Here is a 22,466-nt window from a genome sequence, read left to right as displayed (position 1 = left end):
ATAAAGAAGGTTCATAAATCACAAGAAAATGTCTTGCTATTGAGAAATTAGTAAAGGCAGTTAGGGTTACTAATGGTATTGAGTACCCCAGAGACACCATTTTTAAGTCTGCTAAACCATTTGGACAGTCATTGTAGTGGTTATTTATCTGTCCTTATGAGTTTGGGATCTTCGAGCCCATGAAGAATTAGTGAAGGAAGTTAGGATTACTGATGGTATTGATCAGTACCCCGAAGTCACCATTGCTCAGTATGCTAGACCATTTGGATGGTCATTGCAGAGGTTATCTATCCATCCTTCTGAGTTTGGGATCTTCCAGACCCATAACTCCCTTTGATTACTGTGAACTCTTAGTTTATATTATTCTTAGATAGCTTGAAAATTAATATTTATAAGTATAATGATGTACTATTCAAAGCAATTTTTTTAGAGTTGAGACGATGGAATTTAATTATAGAGCAAAATCTTAAATGATGTTAGTGATTACTGACGGATTACAAAAGCGTGACTAATAGAAAATAGGGTAGAAAAGGAACTTTTTTTTAATGAACATGCTTATCCTATGTCAATACATTGCCTTTTAGCTTAAAAGTTTTGGTCTGGAAGTAACTATTTTTCCGAACACACAATCATTTGTTTCACAATAACATGTTCAGGCCGAATTCTTCTAAGGATGAGCTGTAGCATGAAATGTGTGAGTGGTGCTTGGGTGGATGATTCAAGTTGTATGTGGTGTGCAAATCGGAGCGTCTTGTCTTATATGGATTTTTGTAGTTGTGTATATATTTGTACACCAGTGTAAACTAAGATTTTTAGAAAATGAGAATTATATAGTCATATGGGTACTCTTTTTGTAGCTCTCGTAAAGAGATTTTCGAATATATAAAGTTTAGGAATTTTGGACAAACGGTCCAAAAGATAAATTATTTTTTAATTATTTTTATGTTAATTAAAATTGATGACATCATCATAAGTCAATGTGGACTAAACTGTAAATATTTGGACTAAATTGTAAATGATGAGGGTTATTAAGGTACTTTCTCATATTTAGGCCTAATTTGTACCTAGTTGACTCGGGCTGGACTAAACCATACTTTTGGACTAAACCGTATTTTTCCCTTCCGTTTAATGCTACCACTGGAACCGTTACGTGGACGTAATTCTGTTTGTAAGAGTTGGTGTGCCCTCGCGCCTTCCTGCCTGCCCTAGTGCCTGCTTCTAAATACCCATATTACAATCCCAAAGATAACCCTATTCTCATGTTTCCACCATCTTCGACGATCAAAGAGTTTTTTTTTGTACGCAAGACTCTTTTCTGTTGCTTTAGGGTTAAGTTAGTTGTTCTTTAGGGTTCGCTTTATAGGTTTTATCTCCATAAGAAGGTATCTTTATCCGATCTTAGAAAAGTTTCTTCTGCTTACAAGCCGCTTGGCCGTGATAATAATGTCAAGCATTCCGGAGGATCTCTACCTTGAAATCCTTTTAAGGTTACCAGTGAAATCATTACTTAAATTTAAGTCTGTTTGCAAGAATTGGTATGACCTTATCTCAACCTCTCAATTTGTAAATACTCATATTACTATCCAAAAAATAACCATATTCTCATGCTTCAAGGTTATGCCTATAGTACGCGCAGAAGTCTACTTTACTCCATAAATTATGATTCATTATTTGCATCAGAAAAAGAATGGTTGTTTACATAGAATACAATTGAAATGGATTACCCATTTAAATCTGTAGGTTATTAGTGTAGCACAGATAAGGGTAACAGGGATAGGTTTAAGTTCCGTCAGAAACTTAATAGAAAACTGATTCTAGGATCAAGGTTCTAAGGTAAAAGATTAATAAACAAACTTGATAATAATATTGATAATAAGATGTGTCTTGTAAACAAGATTTCTAGCCTTTATATAGATTTACATGAACTGATTAAAGGAAAGAGTTTGACGAAAACTAGAAAAGGAAATACTTGCGAAGCAAACTAACTTAAATTGACGTAAGGGATCAACAGTCATAGTTGTTCCAAAAGCATGAGATCAACTGTTACAGTTGATACGGAAGAAAAGGATCAACAATCATTATTGATACAGAGAAAGATGTACTACATCAGTTATGGTGGTCGACTCCTGGATTCATGTAATGGTCTGGTTTGCATATGGTTATTTAATTATCGGGGTGGTAGGTCTTTGGAACCCAGCCACAAGAGAATATAAAGAAATATCCAAATCACGGAGTAAACTTAAAAGATATGAACTTCGAGCACATGCTTTTCACTATGATCACAAGACTGACGATTACAAGTTGGCAATAGTTGTAGAAGATCTTGAAGGAAATACTGTAGTCCATGTCTACACATTGGCAAAAGATTCATGGAAAAACAGGCGAACAATACCTTATTATTTTCCTTATGTAAATATATCCGGGGTGCTTGTTAATGGAGACCTTCATTGGTTAACCATAGCTAGAAACAAGTATCTGATACTCTCTTTGGATATCAGCGATGAGAGCTTCAAAGAAATACAACTATCCAAAGGGCTTTTGGAGTCAATCAAGGGTTCACATTTGATTTTGGGAGTGGTGGAAGGGTGTCTTTTTGTACTTATTAGCTTATACCCTAGTGGTATTGGGCCTGTTAGCAGTAGGAATCATTTGTAAGTATGGAAAATGCTGGAATATGGAGTTGGAGAATCCTGGACGAAGTGTCATGTCATTGACGATGAGAGTATTATTCTTAACCAGGGTTTTCACAATCTTGTGTGGGCTAATGGTGAGATTCTAACCTTGGCTTCTGGTAAGATTGTTTTGTATGCCCCAAAACGTAGAAGTGCTAGAGAATTAAAAATCGATAACAATCTATGCTTGTATGCCGATATTTTTTTTGAAAGCTTGGTTTCTCTGAACTCCGGTACCTATGTGGGAGCACAGACCATCGAAGCCCGGAGGATAAGTAGAAACGTGAAGAGAAAGCTTTAGATGAATAACAAGTGTGTATTGTTATTCAGTATTACTTGTGAATTGTGAACTCTAAAAGTGGATTTGAAATTTGAGATTAAAAACTTAAGATGCTGCATTTTGGCAATGATAGTGCGAGTTTTACATGTGCTAGAGAACTAACATTATTTTGAAAGCTTAGTGTGTCTCAACTCTGGCACTTATGCAGGGGAAGACAACCACAAAATAATTGAAACCAGAAGAAGAACAAGCTGGTGATATATATGTTCTTTATTACTTTTTCATGATATTAAATCCATGCAGTTTTTTAGTGAATTATGAAAGTGGATTTGAAGTTTGAATATGCTGCATTCCAATTCTCAATGTTTTAAGTCTTAATTAGAATCGCATTGTGATTTATGATCTTCCCAAAAGTTAAGGGAACCTTGTTAAAATGTCACAATATGGGGTGCAATGTTGGAAGTCTGCCCAACGTTAAAAATAGCTTGAAAAATGCCTCATTTCGTTAAAATTGCCATTCAACCTAGTTAAGTCATGTGTATGGCAACCATCACCACCACTAAACTGCCGCCTCCGCCATCCGAACCTTAAACCTTGAACCCTAAATCTTGAATCTTGAATTTTGAACCCCAAACCCTAAATTTTGAAGCATATATTTGTCTTTTTTTCGCTGTGTAACATCACACACGTGATTTAACTAGATTTATGAGACAGTTTTCCAAATTTTTAAATGTTGGTCAATTTCCAACATTGACCCGGTTTTGAGGCATTTTTCCAATTCTCCCAAAAGCTAATATATCGTGACCGATGATTTTCTTTTTCTTTTTTGATACCGTTGATTAGTGGTCCCTAGACTATATTCAAACTCCTTAAATTGGAGTTGGAGTGGATTTTGATAATTATAGGGTTCGAACCCCTATCTCCGCAGTGAGAGGGAACATACCAGCCACCAGACCACTTGGTGATTGGCCATGATTTTGTTGTCATAGCCCAAAATTTATCTAGTGAACCAAAATTATGTGGCCTTAAATTTTCCTTTTTCATGACCCAATACTTGCTCTATAAGGGCGAGTCTCATGAAAATCACGATTTTCTCTCTCCGTTTATATAGGGCACCCGCTTCACCGATAAGGGCAAGGTACCACTTCAAACTAAGAGCCACCAGCCACGGCTGGGATTTCTGTTCAGTTGGTCAAGTACAATATTCTAAGAGACTAGGGGGCACCTCCATGTCCATTGCGCATGTCCCAGTCAGGTATTCCGAAATCCCAACAATTTGACATCATACGGCTTTCTCCATGTCCACTGCAGAACACTTTCTTGCAGGCTTATAAGAGAACTGAAGAAACAAAAAAAAGTCCTAGTAATAGCAACAGATTAACTTCAAAACACCCCATACATAGCCTGACATATTTGACGTTCTTTCTTAATCCTCACCGACTAGATTATAGTTCTAATACACTAACCAACTTTAAAACAGAAGTAATACTGTATAACCAAGATAGAGATACTACAATATCAACTAACAACTTCATTTGTTAAAACAGACTATCAAATGATAAGCCTCTGCTTACTTTTCGTTTCTTCATTTGCGTTTCTGAGAGTAAGGTAGTAATTGTCGTCTCTATAGCAGACAATTTCTTTGTTAATTCATCCCTTGTTTCCTTCAATTGCTTCATTGCAGCCATCAAACTCTGATCCTGCCCGACCAATGCACTCTCAATCTTCTGTTCCGCATAGAAATCCCTCTTAACATTCTCAAACAACTCCCTCAACCACTTGACATTAAATTCAACACCTTCAGCCATTTTAACCTTAAACTCAAATGATTCGATCACCTCAGGAGACATCTTGTCGACACTCAAAGATTGTTTCATTTCCATAATGGAAGTCATTATTCCGGATAACAATGTTACTTGTGCAGAGTAGGAATCCCTTAGTATTTTGCTAGTAGCAATATGACCATATTTCAACCATATTTGCTTGTATAATAAAGCTTGAGTTTTCAAGATAGTGAATCCCCCAACATTTTCAAATATCTCGGCGTCAAACCAAACATCTGGCTGGTGTTGTTTACCTTCTTCAAATAATTGACCAGCATTTGGACACTCCCCGGTGCATATGTTGTTGTACCTTGATTGTGTGCTCGGTTCTGTTGAGTGGTCATTGATTGAATACTCCCCAAAGCATATGTTGTTGCACCTTGATTGTGTGCTCGGTTCTGTTGAGTGGTCCTTGATTGGATACTCCCCAATGCATATGTTGTTGTACCTTGATTGTCTGCTCGGTTCTGTTGAGTGGTCCGTCATTTCCCCTGCTGATTGCGCATCTTCGGAAGTTTCTTCTCCAGAAACAACATTGGGCTCTAACTCCTGCAGTACACGGACAAATTACACCATTAAGTTAGTTATATAAGTATAAAGGTTAATTACTTAATTACATATGGATAAAGGCTAGCTAATATTGCATCACAATATTTGGCTAAAGAGAAAAATGATGCCAAACCTCTTCAGAATCTTGTGTCGAGTTTAGAGTGAACTCAACTTCAACAATACAGACATCATTCACAATATATCCTTCACCAGGTGTCTTAAGATCCTTCAACTGTTTAAATTTTTCTAAACCCCAATAATTTTGTACTGCAGTGACCGCCAAACAGAACTTTGCATATGGCAAATCCACGGGGACAGAGTCAACAGCAACCAGGTAAACTGATAGATAACTACTACTCCCAGAGAAGTTTCCCGTATGAAAAACCTTCAATATCCTAATAATGAAGGGAAAAAATATCTTTTGGTCCTTTTTTAGGTGGATCCATGTCTGTTTGGTCCATAATTATTTAAAAATATTAAACTGACAAAAGTAGCCTTCCATGTTAATTTTTACTTATTTTCTTGTAGTAGTTTATTTCAGAAATGAAGTCCATATAAAAACCTATACAAACCAGAGTTCATTCCAGAAATGAAGTCCATATAAAACCTAAAAAAACAGACTTCATTCCAGAAATGAAGTCCATATAAAAACCTATACAAACCAGAGTTCATACCAGAAATGAAGTCCATATAAAAACCTAAAAAAACAAACTTCATTCCAGAAATGAAGTCCATATAAAAACCTAAAAAAACAGACTTCATTTCTGGAATGAACTCCATATAAAAACCTAAAAAAACAGACTCCATTCCAGAAATGAAGTGCATATAAAAACCTATACAAACCAGACTTCATTTCTGGAATGAACTCCATATAAAAACCTAAAAAACAGACTTCATTCCAGAAATGAAGTCCATATAAAAACCTATACAAACCAGAGTTCATTCCAGAAATGAAGCCCAAATAAAAACCTAAAAAAACAGACTTCATTCCAGAAATGAAGTCCATATAAAAACCTATACAAACCAGACTTCATTTCTGGAATGAACTCCATATTAAAACATCAGCAGCAGCATCTTCATCTTCAACAACAACAAAAAACTTCATGAAAATTCATCGTCGTCTTTTATCTTCAACAACAACAGCATCAAAAAACGACGAAAAACACCCAAATCTTCATCTTCTTCTTTATCAAGACATCATATTCATCGTCGTCTTCAACATCATCTTCATCGTCGTCTTCAACAGAAACAACAACATCATCGTCTTCATCTTCTTCTTTATCAAGACAGCAACAAAAAAAACCCTAAAAACAGAGTTCATCTTCATCTTCAACACAAGCAGCAGCAACATGAGATCGTCGTCATCTTCATCAAGTAGATCGGGTTCATCATCGTCTTCAACATCAAATCTGATCAAATAATCAAGAAAAAGAGAGAGAGAGAGAGAGAAAAAAGTAGATCTGAAAAAAAAAAAGATGAAAGAGAAAGTAAATCTGAGAATGAGATATTTTCTAATAATTTTGGTATATATGTGGTCACCTTAGGACCAAACCATTATTTTCTAGGACCAAACAATAATATAAGGGTATTTCTGCCACCACACAATGAAAATTACATCATCCATGACATCACCCTAGGACCAAACCATAATTTCTAGGACCAAACTATAATATATTTTCCCAAATATGACCAAACAGACACATGACTGAGTCAACAGGACTAGACTCCCTCTAATATATTATTCCTAGGACCATATGATATTTCCTACAATAATGAAAGCATATATTAACCAGATATAATATAAATAGTTAATCAGGTAGGAATATGGCTAAGCAGAAAGTCTTACTACCATTTATATGAACCTAAGATGAAATCTTCTGAGCAACAGGTCGTCTTATCCAATTTCGAAAAGTTCGCAATCCTCCATGTAAATTTGTTTGCTACATTGTTGACTTCCTGATGTCGTGCTGCATAAGAACAATGATATTACTTAAAAAAAATCACTCCTAATTAGTCGATTTGCAGCAAAGAATAGTAGAAATTATTAGTTTTACCTCCCATTTCATGCAAAGGCTGAGCTTGTTGACTAGATAGCAAAGAAAGGGCTAAATTTTTCGTTTTAGACCCTTGAACCACCTTTCCCTTTTGTCAAGTTGAATTTTGACCCTTACGAGAAGCTGTCCTGGGGCTAGGCCTCTTTGATGGCCCACAATGTTTTTGAAATGAACCATTCGGTCTTTGAGAAGAACCATCCCCCTTTGGGAAGATCCATCATGACTTTGTGATGATACATTCATTCTTTCGCAGTTTACTTGATTCTGCTTTGGTGTTATAATGGTTCTTTTGAATACCATCTGTAGGAGTAAAATATCGCACACGTTAGTAATCAAGCGAAGTAAAGAGTACAACATAAGCGAAGAGCATCGCACACAGCAAAGTTGAGATGACGCACCAGATGATGTCAGCAAAGTCACGAGTAGAGTGTGAAGAACTATGCGAAGAGATATGCTATGCGAAGATGAGTGATTGTATATGAGCGAATGTGTCGCATAGCGATCTCGAAAATAATGGGTCTCTTAACTGTCATCCACTATGTAAAATCCTATATAAAGAAGAGAGGTCATTTCTTGTGTGTGTGTGTGGGGGGTGGGGGGGGGGGGGGGGTTCTAAGGTAAGTCTGAGTCAAGAAATAGAGAGAGAGAGAGAAAGAGAATCTAGGTTTCAAGTAAGATTGTTGTAATACTTGAATCTATCTTGTAAACATTCCCAATATTCAATTAATCAAATAAAAATTCATAATGATCACTTAGTAATTGAATTAGTTTGAGTTGAGTGTAGTTGTAAGAAAACTTACAACTACACCACCGGCTCATCTTCAGATTCATCATCTTTTGAATACCACCGCGCTCATTGGAATTTGCATCACTACATCATCAAAACAGATAAAATTCAGTAGCAGTAGCTAGCTAGATAATAATAAAAAAATTTATAAGTTACATAATAGCTTAGCGAGAGATTTGTATATTCATCTAGATTTAACACACCATATGGACAAGCAATTAAGCAAGTAAATTTCTCAAGCAATTAATTTTACAAGTTCACATGACCTACACAGGTTATAGAATAACTAAAACAGACACGAACTCAAGAAAACAAATACATTTGCTTGACCAACTAGCACCAACTTATACATTCAATACAACCAGAAACCATGACAGAAACAAACAAAGAATAACTACAATTTTTTGCAATTGCCAAAAACGGGTACCAATCTGTATAAAACAAAATAACCTCGTCTCCGGACCTGTGAATCGGTACCAGACTTTAGCAATCATGGGAATTTTCTCGCAAAATGAATATGATTAGATAGAACAAGATTTTCCCTTGCTCGTATTCCTTACTATGCTGCGCTGTCTGTAAACAATAATGTCCCATGTTTCATTCCAGTTTTCCATATTAAATAATAACCCATTGTTATCTAATTGGTGAAATACTTTAGATGATAATAATTAATTGAATCTACTGGTACAGATACAAATAATAAATTTGAATTTATATACTGACAAGGGTAAAGATGGAACTAATGTTTTGTGAAAAACGTGAAAACCTTAATCCTAGATATCTACAATTCCAATATAAATTATCATAATCCAACACAAAAATGTAGCAATTAATGAGTCTTTAACCTGTATATATATAAATTAAGAAGACCCTAAATTAAACCCCATCATCAGTTTAAGAAAAGAAACAATTTCTCTCAAAATATAAATTCAACCCACATCAAAAATTTCATATTAATTGATTTTAGAAAATACTAAAATCAATAAATACCAAGCAATTTAATGTTAATTAATTTTACCATCAACTGGATCAGTAGTAGCTTCAATGAGAGACATTAGAAATGAAAATAAACATTCCAATTGAAAAACAGTAGTGAAGATGAAATGAGGAACAAAAACCCTAAATAAATCTGAAAATGCAGAAAAACCACGAAATTGTATAGGAGAAACGTAATCGGTCTCAAATGCACATGCAATGTGGAATGCCACTCAGAAAAGCAGCTTTTATACATGTTACAGAGATTAATTTGAGGAAATGATCTTCAGAAGAAAAAAAAAAAACTTTTGAGTAAATGTAAAAGAAAAAGAGGGATTACGATGTGAAAGAATGGAGATAGATGATGAACTTAACCTTGGCCTTCTTCTTCTTCTTCAGAGAATCGAAGGGATACAATGGAAGACGAGTAGATGATTAAAGACTGATTTTCAAAATTATTTTCTAGGTCAGCTCAGCTGGGTTCCGTCTCCAAAGAGGAGTCGAGAGTGTTTTCTTTATGGGAGAAAATGGGTAAATATCTTTACAAAAACCCTTTGTTACAAAAGAGATGTATCGAAAACGATAGGTTGACCGACAACAAAATTTGAGATTAATCCCGCAACACATGTAGGGGGCCACTTTCAGACATTCCTAATTCTACTGTCCTACATTAGAGTGTTTTTATCGTCCATCAGATCCTTGTCGGGATGAAATTGTGGGAGAAAATTCAGTGAGTGTATCATCTCCCGTGATATATACCCTTTGTTATGTTATTATCAACTCCCGTTGACCAATATTTGAATCAATAACTCTATACAGACCATGTGTATGAGCTATTTATTCGGGTCCTCGCTTCCTAGGAGAAAACAGAGAGTGTAATATCTGCATTTGTTAACCCTCATCTAAGATATTTAGTTCATATGCATCTTCGGGTATTCAATCCATTGATATGTATAGATACCTTCTGATATCGACTGATACAAAATATAAAAATCGTCAGATACGGATGGATACGGAACATAAAAAACATATCATCCCTAAAAGATGCTCCAATTTTTGTACGATTTAGGAGATTTTTTTTGATTATCATTAATAAAAATACGAATGAATCGGAAATAGTTAAAATTAATCAACCTCTATTACGGTTATTTAAATTTTGGAGAAGAATTTTAAGTCCGGATTTTGCTATCAACAATGTCGGGCAGACCCGACCGAAGGTTTTGGAAAAAGCCAAAATCAACTCTCATAATTTAGTTAGTGAGCCCCGCCCCTTCCCTGAGACTAGCAGGCCGTCCATTTAATGTGTCGGTCGGTTTTGGCTAGATTGAATGAAGTGTTTTTGTTTTAGTATATTCTCACATTATGCTTAAAGTCTCTTAGAGCAACTGAAGTGGTGCGAGTATAACCAAAGATCAAAGAGGGAAAAAAAGATCAAATTTTGGGTTTAGTCTAATGTGTGACGCTACTGTGGAAAAATTAAATTTGGTCAGACGTACATTATAAGTTCGTCTGGTGTGGGGCGTGGACTATACCAACGCCTGGTGTGGGACGGGAACTATACGTTCGCCCGATGCAGAAAATTAACCATATATTTCGTTGTTAAAACCCGTTAAAGAAGAGATTTCACCTAACAGAAAAATACGTACTTCGAGTAAGATTACATATTTGGAGAAGAAAAGATTTAGGGGGTTTTCAAGAACAAAAGAGTTTCTAGAATTTTTTTCTTACCCTTAAGATTATATATATATATTTGGAAAGATAATTGTATAATTAATGGTGATGTGGATGATTCACATCCTCAAAGAAAGAGATTCTCTGAAACAAGAGAATTGGCCGGAGGATGTAAATCTAACCGCTTGCCAGATCATCTTCACATTCTTTCTTCATGTTCCCGTTGGAAATAAATTTTTAGGAAAAATAGCTTAATCCGCTAAAATAGGAACATCACAGTCTCCCGTTGAATGATAAAGCTCAAATTACAAAGAGAATCAATTATCTTTAAGAGACCCAAAGTCGCCACATGTCTCAACCGCAATCACTCTTGGTTGTGGTGAAGTCATGTCAGCAAAAAGGATACATGTCATCACTGCCTGATTGGATATTCCGATAAGATGTGTTCCAGTAGATGATTCGTAAAATGAGTTAACATGGTAAGACATGTGTCGCGCTTCTATTCCGTATTGGCTATTCCTTATTGGCTATTCCAATAAGATGAGTTAACATGGTAAGACGGGTGTCGCCCTTCTATTCGCGGGTACAGAGGCACAGGGATGTTTTGGCACAGAGTATCTGGACCCTCTTAGGAATCATCTACTAGAACACATCTTATTGGAAAAGTCGATCAGGTAGTGATGACATGTATATTTTTTGCTGACATGGCTTCACCACAATCAAGAGTGATTGTGGTTGCGACATGTGGCGACTTGGGTCTCTTATTATAAAGAAAGATAATTGATTTCTTTATAATTTGAACTTTATCATTCATTCTCCTTTATTTAATAGGGTCGGGATCCTGTAACAAATTTTTTGACAAAGGCTTTTGACAAACCCTGCAAACCGTTAGATTTTACATATCTAATGGTTTAGAAAATCGCTTACGTGTCAGTTTAGCAGGCTTCAATCGTGTTTGGTATAATTAAAAAATTCTAAGGAGAATAATTTTATTTCATTATTTTGATTGATTTATTAGATTGTTGAGATCTTTATGTTTTGTTTTTAGAATCAGAGCTCGTTAAAATCTTGTTTTCGCATAGGGTTCAAATAATTTAGATAAAGAAGAATCTGATTGGGTTAGTTAACATTCATTAACCTGTTTTTGCATGATTGGACTGAGGCTTCATATCCATAGCTCGAATACAATTAACCAGTTTGTTATAACTTAATTAACATTCCTAAAAGAGACTGATGTTGATTATGATCATCCGTATGATCCAGCAAGAGAAACTGTGGTAGGTTGTGACAATGGAAGAGACAGTCAAACCTTGTAGAAGTACGAGAAGAAGAAACTACAGCGATATATAACATGAAACACCATTAAAGAGATGGATTTCTGTTTTCTGTAGAGAAAATTGCTAACGGTGATGAGCATGAGGTCATTAAGATGAGATCTGTAGGTACAATCACATCTAAAATTCATTTCCTAGTCTCGGCTTAGACAACCAAACAGAGAATAATGGTTGTTGGATGCCACGTCAGCTGAATGTATTAACCGTTCAATTAATCATATCTACTAGTCTTAAATTTTTGTCAAATTGGTTTGTCAAACTGTTTTGTTACGGGATCCCCATCCATATTTAATAAACTTCTCCTTTTACGATCAAAAAATATACATATGAACGAAAAGATAATTGCAGAAGCATAACAAGAGAGTGATTATCCAAATAATTCATAATTATCCTACGGAATTGAGCAAGCACAAACAAATCACAATGTTGTATCATTAGCGCAGATAGAAACTAAGCTCTCCTTATAGATATGAGCTGTCTGCACTAATACATCACTGAAACTGACATTAGGAATTTGAATATCTCTCATTTCCTGAGTTTCCAAGTTGTATGACATGAGACCATAACCATCTGAACCTCGCAAAAAACCACATAACCCATCATTCGAAATCGCCATAGGACCAAGACAACTGTGAGGCTGATACATATTAGTCTCATACAGTTTAGTCCAAGAGTACCCGTTGTCGTCATTCAACAAATATACTTGACATTTGCGATCATCGGGCAGTAGATGAGTAACACAAACAATTTTTCCATCTTTTCCTCTGATATCTAGCCGAACATCATCATCCGTCGGAGCTGGTATAATTCTATAAGTTTCATTGCTTAAATCAAATGATATCACCACTGTCTCCCTACCAATACACGACTCTCCATCATCATCCAAGGTTGCGTAAAATTGAAATGCTAAAAGTAAATAATGACCATTTAGGTAGACTCCGTGATTATGAGCAGTATTACTCCTTGAAATGCAATAAGTAGGTAGATCAATGTTTACGCACCACCTCCAAGAATTAGTACGCACGTAGTAAACCTGAACTGCGTTCTTTTTTTTGGTTTCTTCGTAATCTGAATCGAATGACGTAATAAGTAGGACTTTGTAATCTTTAGTTAGTGTATCAAAACCAAACCCAACATAGTCAGATAGAAATCTACCAAATTTTCCTTCCGGGAGGGGTAACGATTTGGGTAGAAATCTGAATTGTTTTGTGGCAGGGTTCCACAGAGCAATATCTCTAGAAAGTTTTTGATAAAAACAAATAATTCCATGACAAGAAGCAACCATTCTTACCGGGCGTTCACGCTCTAGAACCATGTCTCCGATCGGAATTCCTAAATCTTTGTACAACCAAGGGTAATCATCATTGGAAGTAGTAGTAGAACTGCCAGAGGAGGAGGATAACACAAAGAAGTGTGGTAGCCGGTGCCGACCCCTATTTGTAACACCAAGACGATTATATTGAAAGATGAAAGTACCTAGTTTATTTGTTGCCGCCGAATCGTTATTGTTAATAGCATGGCGATGGATGAAATCAGAGCTTTCGATGATTGCTCGCCATGATTTGCAGACTGTCTTGAATCGCAACAGGGATATCACCGGTAGGCATACAAAAATCTGAATCAATAAATCTTCGACACGCACGAGGAGATCCCCTTTACTGGTGCTGCTTCCTTCCATGAACTTGATTGATCTACCGATTCAATAAATGAATATGGATTATACCAACTAATTGAATTTGGATTTCTTTATTAAGAGGTTGATTCTCATGCAAAGAACCTGACTTGGGTTCTAACCTAATTAATCTAACTAGGTAAATAAAAAATGAATGATCCCTAACTTTGATTACTCTCTCTCTCTCCCAGATAACTTTCCGGAGTCAGTGCCTCTGTTTTCTTTGGCTTTAGGGGCCCGAAATTAAGCCGAAGTTGTTAGTGTTAAAGACGTAGAAAACTCACTTTCCTACGTGTTGACGTGTAACTGCCAGATCCGAATCAGCTGTTAAGTAGCGGTTAAACCGCTGGTCATATAGCATTTTCGCCTTAAAGCTTCATATACGTAAAAAGATTACAGTGCGAAGAGATCATTGTTGATCAACAACACACAAAGACTTCTCAACAAACAGAGCAACATGGCGAAATTTTCGCACAATACAACTTGAATTCAACATAGCAAATAAGAAAGCAGCTCGACAAAATCATTTCCAGCAACCAGCACGATGGAGAAGGAGAGTAGCAAATGAATGAATCCACGGAGACATGCCATTCTATATCAAGTAGCAAAGGAGGAACGATAGACAATCCAATGATCCGACGATTAGGGAAAGAATCTCGCAGAGGCAAAGAAGGCAAAAATACAAGGAGTTCAGTACAAAAAGGCAGATGACCAAACACAGGCGCGATGAGAAGAATCATTCATGCCAAGGATTACATGCGAAAGATGTCAAAAACGTGAAAGAATCAAAGGCGTATAGCAAAACAAGAGAAGATTAACTTAACAAGTGTGCGAAGAAAGCTAAAAACGAAAGGTGAAAGAAAGCTATAGAAAAAACTCAATGAAACGAACAGATGCCATCGGAGCGACAAATATGGACATCCAACAAAGTAAGTAAGGGAAAAAGACTCCATATTATTAGAGTATACTCAAACTGTTAAGTTGTTAGCCAGCAATCTCGAGCAACAGCAGCAATATGAACTGGTGAGCCTAGCAGACAAGCAGAAACAGGAGAAGAGGAAGGAAAGACGAAGGCAGAATTTATACAAAGAGTGTCAACAAGATGATAAGTTGTGCAAATGTTAACGCACCAACACAATCAATGCCAGCACAGACGGTCCATGGTGTATAGAATGAGTTTGGTGACAGGCGTTCGAATCTCCCCACCCTCTTTTTATTTTTCGTATATTTTCTAAAACCGACGTGGAGAAAGAATAAGAGGATGGCCATATGCATTTTTTCGCAAGCAGAAGCTGGTGCAAATGGTCATGGCCGCAGAGTATAATCTAGAGGTCATGCATTCAAATTCGCGCACACACAAAAATTTTCACATATTTTTGGATAACTAAAAGGCGAAGGTAAGGGTTAACGTTCCACCATTGTGCGTTTATGAGTCCGAACAGTTGGCTCAGAGAGAGAGGAGTATGAACTAGAGGTCAAGAGATCGATTCTCAAGACCTTACCTCATTAATATTTTTCACTCATTGGGTACAATTGCCAGGAAGAAGATTAGATTAAGTGTGCGAATATAGGACTTTCTTTTACCAATATGAGTTTGAACAGATGCACTTTCTTTCACAAATATGAGTTTGAACGGATGGCCATGAGCGAACTTAATAAGTTCAGTATCGCGGGTTCGAATCCTCCCTCACAATGCAATTTTTTCGCACATTTTTAAACAAGCAAAGACATGTTGGTAGTCCAAGAGCTTGCAGAGTTTGTTGGTTTGCTCCATTCGCACAACAGAGAAGGTTAAGTTTAAATAAGTGTGCGTTCATTTTGCACAGAGGATGATGCACAGATGGTTGAGTTAAAAGTGCAAGTTATTGATCCAGAGTTCAAATCCTGCCACCTGCACATATTTTTGCAGAATTTTTCGAAAAAGAGGTTATCATTGCATGAAACATATTAAGAAGAAAAGAGGCCAAGGCTATAAATATCTTAATCAAAGGCTCAAGAGAAATAGAGCACTACAACAACAAGAAAGAAAATCAAAGAAGAAAAGGCAAAACATAAGACCTTAATAAAAGACACCAGAAATGAAAAGAAATAAGACCTTCATAAAAGGCACCAGAAATTATATTTTTTATCAGATTGGCTAGGAATCCGAATGTGGCGTGCACCCTAGTTCGCTTATATGCAAGAGGCAATATAGTAAGACCTATCGCGCGTCATTGTTGGAAAGACCTAGAAGGCATGACTCAAAGGAAGGCTACACCAACCCCGGAACTTGAGTTGTGGAGATAATTTGGAGTGAGAATAAAACGATGATGCCCATCAGGGAAAGATATCCTAAACTTTCAGTCTAAGATAACAATCTTAGATTGAGAAACTAAGGTGAGAAAGACTCTCCTAAGGAGTGCAGAAACTCGATCAGGGCGCCGAGCTACACAGTTGAGTCAAGAGTGCCCGGGGCGTCTGGAGCGTACCTTGCCACTCTTGACAAGTCCTGACTATGATGCACTCGGTCCGAAGGTACCCCACCTAGGGTGCAGTCTTGCTACCACAAACCTTATCGGTAGTGTGTGCGAGGCTGCGAAAACAACTGGTTGTTGAAAGGCCGGGTGGGAAGAACCATAATCTTAACCTGATAGAGATAAGCTTCCTTGAAGGGGCAACCAGAGGGGAAGATAAGGACGACACCCTCCATTAGGGAGCTGGATTGTGTCAAAAGACGACAATGTTATGGGGCTTCTACTCACGGGAGTACTTAGGATTGTTGCATTATCGCATCAGTATCCTGAAGAGGCAATAATACAAGAGATGATAAAGCAAGATCAATGGGTCATTGCATGAAAGTGTAAAGACGGCCTGCGATTTTGCCGCCCAGAGGCAAAAGTAAGACCTTTACTTAGGAAGGCCAATAAGACCTTCAGAGAAAAGAAAAATATGTTTATTTAACTAAATATTTATTTAAGCAAAATCAGACCTCACAAATAGAACACAAGTTAATATTGTTTTGCAGGAATTGATAAAGAGCGGATAGGCTGCGAAGAAGATCGCATAGTAAATGTGATTGAGGCAAAGCCGAAATAAGGAAAAAGAAGCAACAATACAATGCGATATGATGAACTAAGGATGGACAAAGAACAAAGGTAAGTAACTCAACATTATCTATACATTACATGAAAGCATCGCATAAGCATACATGGCATAAGCATCGCATAAGCATTACATGGCATAAGCATCGCATAAGCATTTCATCGCATAAGTGTTTTCGCTCAATTATTTCGTATAAGCAATTTGAAGACATTATACTCAAAAAAGAAAGACGTGAAAATCAATTCGCTCATCCAACACTTTCTTATGGGTTCTTCCCTCATAGATAAAGAATAGAGGCAACTATGGATTATCAAGAAAACATTTTTTACTCTTTATCTTCTCGGTCAGAATCATTTCCAAAGAAGACGCTCATTCATGAATAACAAGAACTCTCACCAACAATGGAGTAAGAGAACTAGAAGACATGTAATAAGAATAACATCACAAAAATTTCGCATGATTGGTTCGCAATACTTCTTATATTTCGAGGATTAGTACTTCTTATACTTCTTCAAGGATACTTCATACTTCATACTTCTTATATTTCTTTAAAGATACTTCATATATACTTCTCAAAGTTTCAGAACTTCACAAAAGAATAGAGGCAAGTACGTACTTTTCAAGTCCAGTATTCTTTCCCTCGTTCCTTCAACAACAAAGACCAAAGACTACTCCAACATCATGCATCTCACACCAGCGACTACAACAAAGTGGATTTTTCCTTGAAGATCACTCTTCAAGCGATATTCAAGAAAAAAGAGGCAAAATATAGGATAAAAATATCGCACAGATTTGTTAGTGTGCGAAATTTACATTTCCTTAGTGAGCGAGAGGATCCAACGTTAGTGTGCGATGGTGTCGCATGGTAATTCCGTAAATAGGGGAAATATGAGCTGTCATCCACTATGAAAATACCTATATAAAGAGAAATGCAGGAGAGAGAAAGGAAGGATATACTTTTAGGAAAGAGACTCACTTTAGGAAAGAGGCTCACTTTAGGAAAGAGACACACTTTATATAAGGACACATTCTATAGAGAGAGAAAGTAAAATTATTATTAGTATTATCTTCTTCTTCTTCCTCCATAAAAACTAGAGCTCCAAATACTCATTAATAGAGTCTCAACTGTAATCCATATGTAATTTTTTCAATCATAGTGAAATCTAACCCCATGGATGTAGATCATATTGATCGAACCATGTAAATCTTGTGTCCAATTTATAATTTTATCACTTTAATCTTTATTTTGATTGTGAAATAGATTTAGATCTAGGAATAGTTAGTGGGGTGTGTTGTAGGATTTTATACAACTACAATGGAATTATAAGGGAGGCAAAATATCCAGAATGGATAGAAAATATGCTCCTCGATTTTATACAACTACAGTGCAGAGGTAGAGCATGAGAGAGTTGTAATTGGGAATGGGACCGATACCCCTAACACAAATCAGATTGAAATTCCAGACACCACAATTGCTAATGACTCCTTCCATATACCTTGTGGGGATGATTTGAGTGGTTTTGGGGTTACGGAGATGATCTCTCCTGACAAAGTTTCTCATGACAACAGTATATTGAAGAAAAGGGTTTTGTCACTTGATTGATTGATAAAAGAGTTACAACAACATCATCTTATACAAGATTCAAGAGCTAAAAACAGAAAGAGGATAACTACGAATACAAACTAATGAATGCGTAATATACGTACAAAAGAGAAACAAAATATCTGCATATCTTCTATCATAACGTCATATATACTCCATATCTTCTCCATATATTCTAACACCCCCCTCAACCTCAAGATGGTATAGAACACATCTTGAGGTTGTTGGCCAAGAACTTGAGACGAGTAGAAGATAAAGACTTGGTGAAAAGATCTGCAAGATGCATTTATGAGCTAACATACGGTAGTGTAATGGTCTTCTTTTTGAAGTGATGACGTACGAAATGACAATCGATCTCAATGTGTTTTGTACGCTCATGGAACACATCATTATGAGCAATATGAATAGCGGCTTTATTGTCACAGTATAAAGGAGTAGACTCTGCTAGATGGATACCCATATCACTCAGTAACCACCGTAACCAAACTATTTCAGAGGTAGTGTGTGTCATAGCCCTATATTCAGCCTCAACACTAGATCGAGAGACAACTGACTGCTTCTTACTATGCCAAGAAATTAGAGAATTGCCTAGAAAGATACAATAACCAGATGTGGATCTTCTATCGGTCACATCACCTGCCCAATCAGAGTCTGTATAAGTATGAAGACGAAGGTCTGACTTGGAAGAGAATTGCAATCCTTGATACAATGTTCCTTTGATGTATCTTAGAATCCTGATAATGGCAGCAAAGTGTGTAGTGCGAGGAGCTGACATGAATTGACTTACAACGTGTACTGCGTAGCTAATATCTGGTCTTGTTATTGTCAAATAATTAATACTCCCAACTAGTTGTCTATACAAAGTTGGATCAGACAGAGCTTTTCCATCAATAGGATTGAGCTTAACGTTAAGCTCAAGAGGTGTTTTCGAGGTCTTACTATCTGTGAATCCATCTCGATTAAGAATCCCAGAGGCATACTTAACTTGAGATATAAAGCAACCTTCAGATGACCTATCAACTTCTATGCCAAGGAAATATCTTAAGTGACCAAGATCTTTCATTTGAAAGCATAAATTCAGATGAGTTTTGAGAGATTTTTTACCTTCTGAGTCACTGCCTGTGATAACCATATCATCAACATATAAAAGAAGAAGTAATGTTCCTTTTACGGATCTTCTGAAGAACATTGCGGAGTCATATGGGCTTTGACGAAAGCCAAATTGAAGAATAGCAACAGAAAATTTCTCAAACCATGCACGAGGTGCTTGTCTAAGTCCATGGAGAGCTTTACGAAGCTTACATACTTGATTAGGAGAATGAACTAATCCTGGAGGGGGTCTCATATACACTTCCTCTTGTAGTTCTCCGTGCAAAAATGCATTTTTAACATCCATCTGGTGAAGATCCCAATTACGTACAGCAGCCACGGCAAGAAGAGTACGTATTGTTGTCATCCGAGCCACAGGAGCGAAAGTCTCTTCATAATCAATCCCATATTGTTGTGTATTTCCTTGAGCAACCACACGAGATTTGCAACGTTTTAAGGTACCATCTGATTTAGTTTTGACCTTATAGACCCAATGACTTCCCACAATAGTTTTTCCAGGTGGTAAATATACCATATCCCATGTGCCAGCAAGTTTATGTGCAGTCAATTCTTCTCCCGTTGAGTCTTTCCATTCTGGATCATTGATGCTTCCCTGTAACTTTTAGGTTCATTCAAAGACAAAATACTTGATAAAGAACAGTGATAATCGGAAAACTTAGCTGGTGGTTTTCGTACACGGGGAGGCAAAGGGATAGCTTCTTGTACAGGATCCCCATGTGAAGATGCATTGTCAGAATGCTCCATAGAGTTGTCAGTATCAGCTTCACCTTCAGTAACTGCAATAGATTCAGCAGAAGTAGGAACAAGAATGTCTGTGATAGGTAAGGAATTCTCGAGAGAAGTATCATCAAAAGGATCTAGATATGTGAAACTCTCTAAGGTAGAAGTTTTGCTACTAGGAAGGGACCAAAAAGGTATTTTATCCCAAAAGGTTACATGTCGAGAAATACGTAACCTTCTAGTCTCTGGATCATAGCATCTGTAACCTTTATCTTCTATACCATATCCTAAGAAAACACACATAGTATTCTTCTTTCCAAGTTTGTTTCGCTCACGATATGAGAGAAGAACAAAACATGTTGAACCAAAAACATGGAGTTCAGAGTAGATTGGTTTCTTGTTGAAAAAACTCTCGTACGGTGATATACCTCCTATAACTACAGTTGGAATGCGATTGATAGTGTAAACGGCAGTGAGAACGGATTCACCCCCAAATTTTGAGGGAACAGAATAAGATAGGAGTTGTGTTCTAGCTGTTTCAATAATATGTCGGTGTTTTCTTTCAGCAACACCGTTTTGTTCTGGAGTTTCTGTACAAGATAATTGAAGAAGAGTTCCTTGAGATTTTAGGAAATCCTTGAAAGGATTGGATATGTACTCACCACCTTGATCAGCACGAAAAGTTTTGATAGTTTTTCCAAATTGTGTTTTGATCATTCTAGAGAAATCTGTGTAAATTTTCAGAAACTCTGACATGTTGTTGAAAAGATAGATCCATGTATATCGAGTATGATCATCAATGAAAATAACATAGTACAAAGCTCCTCCTTTAGTTGGAAAAGGTGCCTTATCCCAAACATCAGAATGTATAAGATCGAAAGGTGCATTAGAAAAGGTAATACTTTTATTAAAAGGAAGTGCAAGATGTTTGCCCATCTTACAGGCAATGCAATGAGGTTCTTTGTCAACAGGTATATTTCCTAACAACCCTTTATTAATCATACAAGAAAGACGAGAGAAAGAGACATGTCCTAACTTAGAATGCCAAGATATAAAAGGAGATACTCTGGAAGCTAAGGTAGAAGCAGAAGCAGCAACAAGTTTGTTCTTGGATTGCTGAGGAATAACTAGAGACTCCAAAAGATATAACCGACCAACTCTACGGCCTATCCCAACAAGCATCTTTTTCATAGGATCCTGTATAAAACAACCAGAAGAAGTAAAGTGGATGTTAAAACCTTGGTTACATAATTGACCAATAGATATGAGATTCATTTTAATCTGAAGCACCAGAAGCACATCTTGTATATGTACTTTGTCTGAAAGTTTAATCTGGACAATATGAGTAGCACTTATTTTTGTACCATCTGCAGTATGAATTTTAGGTGTAATAATGGGACACTTTCTCTCAAACAACGTTGAGTTAAAAGTCATGTGATTTGAGGCACCTGAGTCAAGAAACCATTCAGTTGAATATGTACCTGTTGGAACTGAGAAAGCAGAAGCATCTGTGGAGTTATTACCAATAGACAAAGCTTGTTTGAGCATCTCCCGGATTTCATCAAGATTGGGTGATATAGATTGTCCAGCTGCATCTTGTGGTTTCTCTATACTATATGACAAATTAGCGGGAGAAGCAGATAGATGTGCAGGAACATTACCATTCAATCTTCTTCTTTCCCTCATGTTTCTAGATGATGGAGATGTGCAATTTCCAACTAGATGTCCAAAGGCTTTGCAGTAGTTACATTGAGGTGTGCCATGAGGTGCAGTTTGAGATGTTGAAACTTGAGAAGCATTTGCAGATGATGTACTAGGTGAAACGGTGCAGGTCCTTGCAAGATGACCAAAGTTCTTGCAGTTATGGCATTGAACTTGAGATAAATCACGAGTACCCCTTTGAGTGTAGAACTGAGAGTTGTAACTTGGTCGTGCTGGTACTGCGAGGACATAATGAATATCTAACTTGACTCTCTTACGAGTTTCTTCAGTGATAAGTTCAGAAAGTGCAGTTTCCACCGTTGGAAGAGGAGATCGATGAAGAATTGATGCTCTGACAGTTTCAAACTCATCTCTCAATGCCATTAATAGCTGAGCTAGTCTAGACTCCTCTCTATATTTTTGCCATATTTCTG

General features: G+C 36.8%; 2 protein-coding genes across 2 annotated transcripts; both read right to left on the bottom strand.

The window, feature by feature from the left end:
- Positions 1 to 12,563: 12,563 nt before the first annotated feature.
- On the bottom strand, positions 12,564 to 13,823 carry LOC113325348 (F-box/kelch-repeat protein At3g23880-like). The gene has a single exon (XM_026573544.1). The coding sequence runs from the start codon at positions 13,821 to 13,823 to the stop codon at positions 12,564 to 12,566; it is 1,260 nt and encodes a 419-aa protein (XP_026429329.1).
- Positions 13,824 to 18,787: 4,964 nt separating this feature from the next.
- Positions 18,788 to 20,125, bottom strand: LOC113325347 (uncharacterized mitochondrial protein AtMg00810-like). Its single transcript, XM_026573543.1, has one exon. The coding sequence runs from the start codon at positions 20,123 to 20,125 to the stop codon at positions 18,788 to 18,790; it is 1,338 nt and encodes a 445-aa protein (XP_026429328.1).
- Positions 20,126 to 22,466: the final 2,341 nt, after the last annotated feature.

This window comes from Papaver somniferum, chromosome 11, assembly GCF_003573695.1.
Source record: "Papaver somniferum cultivar HN1 chromosome 11, ASM357369v1, whole genome shotgun sequence".
NCBI lineage: Eukaryota > Viridiplantae > Streptophyta > Magnoliopsida > Ranunculales > Papaveraceae > Papaver > Papaver somniferum.
This window is presented reverse-complemented; position numbering and strand designations above follow the sequence as displayed.

Bases quoted from the DNA above. Each gene is read 5' to 3' on its own strand.
- LOC113325348 (XM_026573544.1), bottom strand. From the start codon at position 13,823: ATGGAAGGAAGCAGCACCAGTAAAGGGGATCTCCTCGTGCGTGTCGAA.
- LOC113325347 (XM_026573543.1), bottom strand. From the start codon at position 20,125: ATGGTATATTTACCACCTGGAAAAACTATTGTGGGAAGTCATTGGGTC.